The sequence below is a fragment of the Scardinius erythrophthalmus genome (genome assembly GCF_964197995.2).
Source record: "Scardinius erythrophthalmus genome assembly, contig: HAP1_SCAFFOLD_224, whole genome shotgun sequence".
Lineage (NCBI taxonomy): Eukaryota > Metazoa > Chordata > Actinopteri > Cypriniformes > Leuciscidae > Scardinius > Scardinius erythrophthalmus.
The window spans coordinates 76,298-89,696 of record NW_028296387.1 but is presented as its reverse complement, the minus strand read 5'-3'; the positions used below and the strand labels follow the sequence as shown (position 1 = coordinate 89,696).

At 37.0% G+C, this 13,399-nt stretch overlaps 1 protein-coding gene across 1 annotated transcript; it reads left to right on the top strand.

The window, feature by feature from the left end:
- Positions 1-1,170: 1,170 nt before the first annotated feature.
- Positions 1,171-12,018, top strand: LOC308686379 (glycerophosphocholine cholinephosphodiesterase ENPP6-like; the record flags this gene model as incomplete). The annotated part of the gene is made up of 7 exons (XM_081394799.1): positions 1,171-1,350; positions 1,621-1,732; positions 3,441-3,582; positions 3,657-3,836; positions 5,480-5,617; positions 10,057-10,180; positions 11,328-12,018. Coding segments are annotated over 7 exons (1,079 nt in total), but the record flags the coding sequence as incomplete, so codon positions are not given.
- Positions 12,019-13,399: the final 1,381 nt, after the last annotated feature.

Here is a 13,399-nt window from a genome sequence, read left to right as displayed (position 1 = left end):
GTGTACTCCAGCTTTCACAGAGAAATCAAACACTACTGAGAGCAAAGCTGTGCAACGAATAACATTCATTAATGCCAATAACAATATTTATTTTAAAAAAAGAAATTAAGCTTTTGTTTAGCAAGGATGCATTAAACTGATCAAAACTGAGTGTTTATTTCAAATAAATACTGTTCTTTTGAACTTTCAGTGCATCAAATAAAAATGATCCATTTCCACAAAAATATGAACTGTTTTCATTATTGATAATAATCATAAATGTTTCTTGATCATCAAAATCATCATATTAGAGTGATTTCTAAAGGATCATGTGACACTGAAGACTGGAGTAATGATGCTGAAAATGACAGGAATAAATTACACTTTACTATATATTCACATAGAAAACAGCTGATTTACATTATTATAATATTTCACAGTTTTTACTGTATTTTTTAATCACATAAATGCAGCTTTGGTGAGCAAAAGAGACTTCATAATTCATATGTAAACGTGCATGAACTACTTGTTGAGTATCATAGAGTATTTGTGATTTATTAATGGAAGTTCTTTGGGCTGTAACTCGCAGGGTTGGCCAAAGGTTCTTGACGCTCTGATGGTTTTATAGCCGGTTTGGTGTTATTAACGGAGTGCGTTCGTTTGTTTAATGTTTGCATTTCTTGGAAGCGCTGACCCTGCTCTTTGCACTGTGAACTTCTGTAGAGTCAGCGCTTCAGTTTAACATTACACTTTAAACATTGCAGACAGTCAAGCGTAATTAACAACATTAACATCTCAGAACTAATTAGAAATTAAAATTTCATGCAAAAGCCTTGCTGTGTGGTTGCTGTTGTGCGTTTTGGGTGATGTGGACTCTCTTTTAGTGTGTTTATGGGAATTTGTTGTCTTTTTAAATCAGATCCCTTGCAACCTCCTGTTTTTTCCATTAATTTCTCCCATAGGAATTTCAAAATAGTCTTTGTTAAAGCGTTATAAAACATGAACCTCACCTTCAAGGAGAATCACACCATTACAACAAAGCATTTGAAACTGGGACAAAAATGCAAAAGTACAAGACTGTGCTTTACACTTGTACACTATGCACTTATACACTATGCACTCAGCCGTGTATTGAATTAATTTTATAAGGCTATTTTGTCATTTAACATCGGCTTCCCTCCTCATTTACAGGACGCCACTGCGAGGTGCACCAGATGACTGGGAATTACATGTGGGATAAGGACACCATGAAGGAATTCCTGATCGGAACCAATCCGGACAGCCGGTTACCCCTGTGGTGGGACGGGTCCGAGCCGCTGTGGGTCACCATGCAGAAACTAGGGAAGAGAGTCTACATGTACTACTGGCCAGGTCAGTATGCCATCAGCGCGGGACCAGGGTTATTAAAATTAACTAAACGTATATATATATGAATTTTAAACAATACCCGTTCTTTGATGAACTTCCTCCTCGTTTAATTAGTGTTTCTCTTATAAGAGCTGCTGCTTTACATCAAAACAAGCTTGCAACGTTTTCAAGCGAAGCTTTCAAAAGATCCTCTTTGATCTCTCTCAAATGCATATTATTAACACATTAATATACATATAATCAACATATTATTATGTGTTTCTGTCCGTTCAGGTTGTGAAGTGACGATCCTTGGAGTCAGACCTACGTTCTGTGAGGAATACGTGTACAATCCTTCAGAGAAGAACCTGACCGACTCCATGGAGAATGCTCTCAATATGTTAAAGTAAGAGCACAAGCCTCCTCAGAAACCATTAAAGACGAGCGATCAAGCTTTTCTTCACATCTTCATCTTTCTTCAGTGTGTAATGTTGCTGTTTGATCATGACAAATCTCTGCAAAGTCACACAGTTCTTCTCTATATCAGTGTCAGTGTTTCTGAACTCCTTAAACGCCTCCATTGTAGTCTTGAGTTTCTTCCGGGAATGAACACGTCACAATATTCCTCATTATAATAATTAATGCGCAGAATAAAGGGGCGGGGCCTGGTTGAGTTAGTTAGTACTGTGTTAAACTGGCGGTTATGGTAAGGGGCGGGACATTTCCCAAACACACTCGAAGCGCTCGACCAATCACAACACACCGATCCAGCCGACCAATCAGAGCACAGTGTGCTTTTCAGAAGGAGGGGCTTCATAGAGACAGGAAGTAAACAGAGCGTTACTGACAGACTGGGAAGAGAGGAGCCGCAACAATGGAGAATATGAGGAGAATAATCAACATTCAAGCAGGAAAACCTGTTCTAGTAGAGCCTGAAACAACATCAAGACATAATAGATATTCGTTTTTTAGCTTTAGCTCAAAATTTGCATTTAGCAGCAGTTATAAGCATTAAAAACGCACACTCTCTCACTTCCGCTAAAATGGATCACGGATTTTTATGACATCACCAGCTTCAGCTTCTCATCACATCTTCTGTCCAATCAAATGCTCTCTAGAATCTAAAGCTCCACCCCCTTTGCTATAAACACCACCTGGCCGAAGTGACCATTAGCCGTGTTTCCATTACCCTTCAAATTGCGCAAATTGAAATTGCGAATTGAAAATATGACCAATGGAAACACGTCAATTTCGCAAAAACTCCCATTTATCTCAAAAAAGTTTTTCCGCTCACATGAGGGTTTTTTTCAGGCAATTTGAAAAAGAAATATTTCGCGAAACTGCAATGGAAACAGTTTTTGCGAATTTACAGTCACCTGACGTAGATGACGAGGTGTGTTTGGACAGAATACGAGACAGAGCTCTTTATTAAATTCATAAAAGACAAAATAATTACAGGAATACTGGATTCTAAACCTCAAATAAATGCCACAATCAAGACCTCGCAGCAGATCTGAGGGAGAAACACCCAGAAACTCCTCATATGTGCCGCTCACAGTATAATAAGGGTCGTTCCTTGCTATTAATGCTTAGAAAACACACCTACGTTTCCTTCCATTAATAATAATAATGGCCAGTGCAGTGGCTGGGATTAGTACATAAACCTACTAACATCCGTTGCCATGATTTTTGGGATGATTTTACTTATCACGAGAGGAAAAATTGAAGTTTTAGTCGCACAACATCAGTTAATGGAAACGGCATCATTTCGCAATAGTTTTTTTTCGATATTTAGAAAAAAAACGCAAAAGTTTTGCGCAAATCTGTAATGGAAACGCGCCTATTGACAGTCACGGAGCAATATGTGTAGCAGATGTGTGTTCGGTCACTCAAACACTCGAGTTTTATTCGTTTTTCCAACTGTAATGAAATGTCTGTGAGGTAAACTTAACACTATTGGCCAATTTGAAAAGGGGGAGGAGCAATTCATTATGTCCCGCCTTCGCTTCCTGTTTCAGTGGAAATTACGTCAACGCATCAAACAAAGTGCTCTTCAGTGGGACTTCAAGTGTGTTTGTTATAATCTGATGATTTGATTTGAATGTTTCCAACAGGAGCAATAAAGCAGACATGGCTGGCATTTATTATGAGAAGATTGATGTGGAAGGGCATCACTTTGGTCCCCGATCTCCTGAAATACAGCGAGCCGTCCACTCCCTGGACCAGGCCTTCCAGACTCTCAACCAGAAAATCAAGGTATTTTTAACAAGGGTGAACGAATGAAAGAACCACTTGAACATCTGGAACACATCTGTTTGTTTGTTTGTCAGGAGAAGAAAATGAGAGATGAAATAAACGTGGTGCTGTTCTCGGATCACGGCATGACGGAGCTCCAGTGGATGGAGAAGGTTATCGAGCTGGATAACTTCATTGACATGTCACACGTTATTAAGATGATGGACAGGGGGCCGGTGGTCAATCTGTGGCCCAAACAGGACAAGTTTGAGGAGGTGAGCTCAACCTGTGTGTGTGTTTTACATCAGACTCATGTTTACTCGGGACGACAAGGCCAAAAACAGCCCTTGCTTAAAAAAAAAAAAAAAAAAGATTAAACTGGGAAGGGTCACAGCACTTGCATATTGTTTGTTTAAAGGAACACGCCGACTTTTTGTGACTTTATCTTATTCCCCGTATCCCCCAGAGTTAGATAATTTCACACACACCCTTCTCATCTCCGTGCGTGCCGTAACTCTGTCTGACGCACACACCGCTAGCCTAGCTTAGCACAAAGACTGGAGGTAAATGGCTCCAGCTAGCATACTGCTCCCAATAAGGGACAATATATCGCCAACCTTTTCCTATTTACATGTTGTGATTTGTATAGTCACAGCGTGAGCAGATAACAAGGTCACATGAGACACAGCCATCTTCTAACCGTATACATACTGGGAACTATATTCTCAGAAGGCTTCTGCGGAGTGATCCGCCCGAGTAGCAGTGCTTCGCCTTCTGAGAATATAGTTCCCAGTATGTATATGGTTAGAAGATGGCTGTGTCTCATGTGACCTTGTTATTTGGACATGCTGTGACTATACAAATCACAACATGTAAATAGGAAAATGTTGGCGTTATTTTGTCACTTATTGGGAGCAGTATGCTAGCTGAAGCCATTTACTTCCAGTCTTTGTGCTAAGCTAGGCTAGCGGTGGGTGCGTCAGACAGAGTTACGGCACGCACGGAGATGAGAAGGGTGTGTGTGGACTTATCTAACTCTGGGGGATACGGGGAATAAGATAAAGTCACAAAAAGTCGGCGTGTTCCTTTAACTGCTTCTATTGCTCTCCCCATTTGTAAGTCGCTTTGGATAAAAGTGTCTGCTAAATGATTAAATGTCAGAATTCATTGCTCTTCAACCTATTTGGATTTAAACTTTAACTTTTTTCAGTGTGTAAATGACTGTATTCTTCAACATTGATGTTGAAAAACTACACATAGTAGAGATACTCAGTCCTGAATCTCATGAAACCCGTCAACAGAACATCACGTTTCAGAACAAATAAGAGATTATATTTTGTAAATTGAAAATAAAGCCTAGTGCTATGACCATAAAGATGTCTCTCGCATTTTGACATGAAAATTCACTCAAAAATCTTTTAATCTTTTAATTGTAAAATATTTATACATGATATTTGTTGAACTGCATTTAATTTTCTAAATTAGAATGATATATAATATAAATGAACAAAATATAATGATTATTATTATTTTACAAAACTCATGAAAGTCTCGTTCTTGCTACTATACTGTAAATATTATTTAAATTGTAAAATATTTATAAAATAAAATGATAATATAATATAAGAATAATTATTATATTAAAAAACACTCAGAAATCTTGTTCTCATTACTATACTGTGAAAAAAGGGAATATATTATTTAAATTGTAAAATATTTATAAATGGTGGAATTTCATTCATATAATATAATATCATATTTTTTAAATGACTAATGGGAAATACAAGATCTCAAAACATTTTGGTGTTTAGTATGAACTTAACTTATTGGCTTAACCCGATTGTGTGTGTGTGTGTGTGTGTGTGTGTCTGTGTGTGTGTGTGTGTGTGTGTGTGTGTCTGTGTGTGTGTTAACTCAGATATATCAGAACCTGAGCGCCGTGAACAACATGAATGTCTATAAGAAGCAGGAGATCCCGGAGCGCTTCCACTACAGGAACGGGCGGTTCGTGTCGACGCTGACGCTCGTGGCTGAGCCCGGATGGTTCATCACCGAGGTTACACACATTATTCTGTCCTCAGTCTGCCTCTTTATGGGCTTGTTTAATGATTGACACACACACACACACACACACACACACACACACACACACACACACACACACACACACACACTCACTCACTCACTCACTCACTCACTCACTCACTCACTCACTCACACACACACACACACACACACACACACACACACACACACACACACACACACACACACACACACACACACACACACACACACACACACACACACACACACACACACACACACACACACACACACACACACACACACACACTCACACACTCACACACATGTAGTGTTTTCATGTTTTATGGGGACTTTCCATAGACAAAATGATTTTTATACTGTACAAATTGTATATTCTATTCCCTTACACTAACCCGACCCCTAAACCTACCCATCACAGAAAACTTTCTGCAATTTCACATTTTCAAAAACAACATCACTTTTTTGATTTATAAGCCGTTATCCTCATGGGGACCAAAAAATGTCCAAGGATTTCGGATATTGCCATCCTTGTGGGGACATTTTGTCCCCATAATGTAGGGTTTACCAGGCCACTCACACACACACACACACACACACACACACACACACATACACACACACACACACACACACACACACACAGCAGTTATACCCTACACCAAGGTCTAAGCTACGTCCTTGCTTCAGATTGCAGTTTCTGATTGGCTAAGAACACACATGTGACCCTGGATCACGTCACCAGTCTCGAGTCGCACGGGTTTATCTGTGGCAATAGCCAACTATACATTGTATGGGTCAAAATTATCGATTTTTCTTTTATGCCAAAAATCATGAGGATATTAAGTAAAGATCATGTTCCATGAAGATATTTAGTAAATTTCCTACAGTAAATATATAAAACATGTATTTCTGTGAGTGAATGCAGCACAATCGCCAACATAAATGAACAACTTTAAAGGAGATTTTCTCAATGTTTCCATTTTTTTGCCTCAGATTCCAGATTTACAATAGTCGTATCTCGACTAAATATTGACATATCCTAACAAACCATACATCAATGGAAAGCTTATTTAATTTCAGAAAAATTGCCCCATGTGACTGGTTTTGTGGTCCAGGGTCACATATAGTCTAAGCAAATGTCCACACATGGATAGATATGAGAGTATGTCGCCATTAGTCGAGATAGTTGTCACACATTCCTAGATCTCGGTCTGCGTGACCTCAGAGGTCAGAGAAAGGCGTCTTCGGGTCTGTTATCGCATGCCGAAGTGTCCCATAACTCCTATACTCCTACACACACACACACACACACACACACACACACACAACAGCACTAGAGAGTCGCAGTTTCTCCAAGGTTGACGAGAGCCTGAGCTAGCTATCACCAGGACAAACTGATAACACATTCCCTCCTCAGGAAGAAGTACAGACACTATTCACTTTAGTTTCTAGAGAAATACACACGAAAGAGGGACAGTTCTGTGATCAGGTGACGTCACGTATAGTAGAACCCGCAACCTTCACTCGTCAGCTAGACACAGATCATCAGGGGCCGGTTTCACAAAGATAGACTTTGACTGTGGCTTAGATGTAGTAGATAGTCAGACTTCAGATAGACATCTAAATCAGAATGTTGCACAAAGCACTTACGACTCTGACTATCTTAAGTAGGACTACACTGCAATGCATTCTGGGTAAAATAAGACACTTTTCAAAACAAAAAACATGGCGGATCAAGTAAGCGCATTCAACCGCTCAGTGCAGTTTACCCCAGCGGACAATATGTGTTTGTTGGAGGAGTATAAAGTTACAAGGACATTTTACTTGGGGAATTTAGCGGAGAATGTAGTAACAAGAAGAAATGTTTAAATTATGAGCCATTTTCCCTTTTCTTTTGGGTGTTTGTGATGTAAGTGATTGTTACTGCTGGTTGCCAAGGTAACATAGAGTCTTAGACCTAAGTTAGCCTGGGGGTGAGAGGTATCTAATGTTTTTGGTCTAAATTAAGTCAGTCTTTATTTTTGTGAAACAGTCTAACTTGCATTAGACTAGTCTATGAGCGAACTTTAGACTTTCTAACACTATTGTAAGGTTTAGAAGTGGAGTTCATATTTCATATTGGAAAGTTGTAATGCTTAGAATTTAATATGATTTATATTTGAGTTAACATACTAGAAGTATATTTACAATGTTTAGTCAGTTCATTATTTACACATTTATGTGTTTACACAGTAAGGATATTCTGCTGAATCTGCCTCTCTGATTCACTCACGTTTATCTCAGTCTAAGTCCTTGCTTCTGATTGGTTAGTGACGTCACGTGAAAGGCTGTTGAAGGAAGTGTTGTTGTGGTGACGGTGTTCAGTAAAAGTGCCGCTTGAGAAAGTCTTCTGTCTCCATTCTGCTGTTTACTATCATAAAGAGTGATCTACCACCACATACCGAACTCTCACGTTACACTATAGACCGGTCTAAAATAGCTTTGTGAAACCGGCCCCAGGTCCACAAAATCAGTCACATGGGTCAATTTTTTGAAAATGGAGATTTATACATCATCCGAAATCTGAATAAATAATCTTTCCACTGATGTATGGTGTGTTATGATAGGACAATATTTGGTCGAGATATGACTATTGTAAATCTGGAATCTGAGGCAAAAAAATGGAAACATTGAGAAAATCTCCTTTAAAGTTGTTCATTTATGTTGGCGATTGTGCTGCATTCACTCACAGAAATACATGTTTTATATATTTACGGTAGGAAATTTACTAAATATCTTCATGGAACATGATCTTTACTTGATATCCTAATGATTTTTGGCATAAAAGAAAAATGTATAATTTTGACCCATACATGTATTGTTGGCTATTGCCACAGATAAACCCGTGCGACTCGAGACTGGTGACGTGATCCAGGGTCACACGTATGGACAACTCATGTTGAGGGTCACATCAGAATCAGCTGGTTAACACACTCAGCAAACATATGATTAAAAGTATATTTGAATGACTCATTGAATATAGAAATGATTTATGCAGAAGTCACTCATTACATATACATTGAAGCATCAGTGGATTCCAGCGGTAAAGCTTTGAAACGATCTATATGGTTAACAGCGCTGTATAAATGAAGGAGACTCGACTTATTTGAGCTAATCTGCGCTGTTCAACGTTCACCATCCGTTCCTGCAGGATCTGCAGTTTTCCGCCTGTGATCCGTTTATCTGGAGCTCTTCGCGTGTCGTTCAAAAATGACCGAATGTTTTATTTAATTTTTTTGTCAATGAAATGAAGTTTGATAATGTTTTTTATTTAATGCTTTGTATTTTTAGGGATTTTTTTTTTCAAACACTAAATTATATTTACGCTGTATTTATAATCCATTTATTAACTTTTTGACCTGAAAATTAAATTTCCAACTTAAATTGTCATAAATCTTGAATGCTTTAGTTTAGAACGACAGACTGAAGTGAAAAAAAGTTTTAAATACAATTATACAATTTAATTTTTTTTAAATGAAATATATATTTTCAAAATCACGTTTTACTCTAAAACTGCAAGAAAATCAAAGCCATGAATCTAAACAAGTTATGCTCCAAATCTGAGGTTAATATCTCAGTAAATGATCTTTCAGTGAGAGAGTGTTCGGCTGCAGTACCAAACGCTTCCACTAGAGGAAACTCGACTCATTCGTTTCTAATGCGCTCGTTTCTGACCGCGAGTGTAATGATTCCTGTCTTGTGTGGACTTTAGTCATTTCCTGTTCTGTGCCGTGTTTTGTTCTCCTTTGTAGGTTTTTCCTGTTTATTAGTTTCCCAGGTGTTTCTGATCAGACACGCCCCCATGTTATCATCTTGTTTAGCTTATCTGCCTCTTTACTTAAACCCTGTGTCTTGAGTTAGTGTTTGTGGGTTCCTGATCATGTTGTTGGTTGTTCTGTTCCCCAGTCCTAGTCTGTCTAGTTTTGAGTTTGTGTAAATAAATTACCGCTGCATGTGGATTCTGCTTCCTCTTGTTTCAACCGCATCGTTACCGCGAGGAGCTCAAGTGGGACTGTTTTTATCAGGACCATTTAACCTGTTCGAATCACATCCATGATTATTTGTGTGTGTGTGTGTGTGTTCACACAGCAAGTGGCAAAACCTTTACCAAGTTTCGCACCATTCCGATGAATAAAAAAATAAAAAAGTAACATTATTCGGAGCGACGAGCACCAGAGGGTTATTAATATGTTGCTTTTGTAGAACACGACCTCTGACAGGAATGTCTTCAGTCATGAATGATTCAGTCTTGCATATAAAGCCTCATTTCACCCAGAAACAACAGTCCTCCTCTCGTGTGCTTTCCTGAGATAACAGAGACACACACATGAGCTGGAGAAGAGCTAAACACACACATCCACACACTGATTCCTGCTGTCTCCACAGAATAAAGCCAAACTGCCCTTCTGGAAGAACGGCACGCGGGAGGCGGAGGGATGGCAGCACGGCTGGCACGGATACGACAACGAGTTCGTGGACATGAGGGGGTTCTTCCTGGCGCAGGGACCAGGTGAAGCTCAGACACACCAGAACCCTGATACATATATCGTTCATAATGATGTTTTTAAATAAAATATAAAATAAATGCAATTATACAATTAAATTAAAATAATTAAAATATGAAAGTATTTATTTAAAGTTTGCTGTCGTGTGTGTGTGTGTGTGCGTGCATCTATTATATAAACAAACATTTATGCGATAAATAGTGATTCATTGATTTGACAGCACTATTTTTTTATATTTTATTTTTTTATTATTTTAATGTAATTATATTATTGCATTTATTTTATTTACATAAGTTTGTTTAACACAAACTTTTATGTTAGACGCAATTAATTGCGATTAATCGATCTAATAGCACTACATTTTAATTAAAAATTTAAATATAAATAATACACACTACAACTCACGAACTTTTCATTTTTTTTATTCAGCAAGGATGCATTAAATTGATCAAAAGTGACAGTAAATACTCTAATAATATTGTTAATGATATTTTTTTATATAAAACTGTTATTGATGTATTTAATTAAAATATTTAACATTTTATTTTAAAAATAGAAGTATTAATTTAATTTTTAACCTTTTTATATATATATATAACTTTTTTTGAGGAAATTAATTTTTATTCAGCAGGGATGCATTAAATTGATCAAAAGTGACAGGTGAGATGTTTATAATGTTACAAAAGATTCTATTTGAGATCAATTTTGTACTTTCGATTCATCAAAGAATCGGTATCACAGTTTCCACAGAAATATGCATCAGATTCGGCACAACACTGATAATAATCATAAATGTTTCTTGATCATCAAATCCTCATATTAGAGTGATTTCTGAAGGATCATGTGACACTGAAGACTGGAGTAATGATGCTGAACATTCAGCTTTGATCACAGGAATAAATTACACTATATGCTGTAATTATATGCAAGAAAATATATATTCACTTAGAAAACAGCTGATTTACATTATAATAATATTTCACTGTTTTACTGCATTTTTGATCAAATAAAAGCAGCCCTGGTGAGCAGAGGAGACTTTTAAATGCCAGTGTGTATTTTTATATTTTAATTATTTTATATTGTTATTGTTGTAGAAATAAAACTATTTTAGTCTTGCAACTCATCAAATGATCACTTCGATATTTTTCCCAGACTTCAAGACGAACTTCCGCGCCGGTCCCATCCGTACAGTAGATGTGTATAATGTATTGTGTAAGACGCTGGGGATCGAAGCGCAGCCGAACAACGGCACATGGTCTCGGGTCGAGTGTATGATGAAGAGCTCGGCTTCTGCCGTTCGAGCCGCTTCGACCTCCGTATGCCTGATGATGATGATGATGATGATAATGGACTAGAATATCTGGAAACACATCAGATACAGTAAACACTGATTTTATGCCTTAGCGTGTGCCATAGGCTCAGAGAAATGCCAAGAAAACCTGTTTTTGCTGCACTGCCTCTATTTTTGAGTTGAAGAAATTATGTTGTTGGATAAACCAATTTGCACATTTTTACTGAAATTTGACCTGAGGTCAAAGATTTATATTTTTAGTAAAATATGAGCTTTTATTATGTAATTTCATTCATTTTCTCCATCTGTTGTTTCTGTCTTTTAAACATTTATTTTAGTTTTATTTTATTTTCTGATAACTGTAAAATGGCTAGTGTGTCCTCTCTCAAGATATGTGCTGTTTTGAATGTAAGGCATTGTATTGTTATTATTTGTTTAATTTCTATAACATTATAGAATTATAACATTATATAATATTATATATAGATTATCCATTTTCCTTTAGTACAGGGTTTGTACTCATTTCCTTCACAATAAAATATTTTCTCAAGACTCAAAGTTTTTGTTATTTTACTACTACATTTGTTCTTTCACATTTATTGTAATTTACTCGGGGACTCTTATTCTGTATTATGTGCTTTTACAGCAGCGTTTGACAACGCCACCTGCCGGTCTGTCTGTGAACTTCAATGAGCTCACGGTTTAATGTTATTCATTATAATATTTTCAACTTTATTTTCACCTTATTGCTACTTTATGTATTTATTTATAAAAATTACTTTAATGATGAGTTTCTCTTAAGGTTTTAGTTAATATTTTTGAAGGCTTAACTTTGAATAAACTTTGAACACATCGATGATGTCCTTCTGTTTATTATAAGCGTGCGCTGCAGTTTTCGCGCTTTTTAAAGCAAGAAGGATTCTGATTGGCTGTCAATGTTTGTATCGTTCATCAGCGGGAAAAATCGTTATGATTCCAATGGTATCGTTTCTCTGAGCCGTTATTGTTACAGTTGTGGTGTAAACTCTGCTATTCTTTTATATTTAAAACGATTTTAGAACTATATATTTTTAGACAGAAATTATTTAAATGAACATTTGATGCGTTATTTATGTATTATCTTATGCGTTGTACAGTAGACTTGTTTTCTTTTAAGTTGGTGAAGAATAATGTTCAAGATGGACAGAAGGTGGCGCAAAAGACCTTTTATTTAAGTCTTTAAAATCAAACTTGGTTGTTGCAAACATACTATAGTGTGACGTGAGTTGAGTAGGCTAGTATTAATTAACAGGGTCAGGGTTTGGTTTAGTCGCATCATGTAATTATGCATAATTTACTTTATTACCACAATAAGTATTAATGTAAGCACTTTTTTTTTTTTTTGTAAACCTAACACTTGTAAAAAGTACCACATTTTTCTTTTCAGGTTTATACCATTGTATTGAAAGTACTTAATATTTGTTCGTACATTAAAAAAATATATATTTTAAAGATTGTATTATTAGTAATTTTTTATTATGTATCGGTGTGTCCGCAAAAAAAAACAAAAAAAAAAACAAGCAACCAGACACAAAGTATGTCATAACCAGTCTGGGTCATGCGTTTATAAAAACGATTTCAGTTCAAGACATTTCAATGTTGTTTGGATCCATTGTGTGTGATTTATGGCCTACTCGAGTTTCCATAGTCGCTGTTCTCTTCATATCCTACTACGGCGAAGACTTGTCTTATGAATATTAATCAGATAATGCTGACGTTGCTTGGTAACCTTCCTCTAGCTTCTAGTCAAGTGCCTAATTATTATTCATAAGGCAATTACTACCCGCTCATTCGCCAACAGACTACCGCCTACGCACCAACGGCCAATCATTCAGCGCCATTCAGCATACGTCACATTGCGTCATTAATATTCATACAAATCCCCTTTTCCATA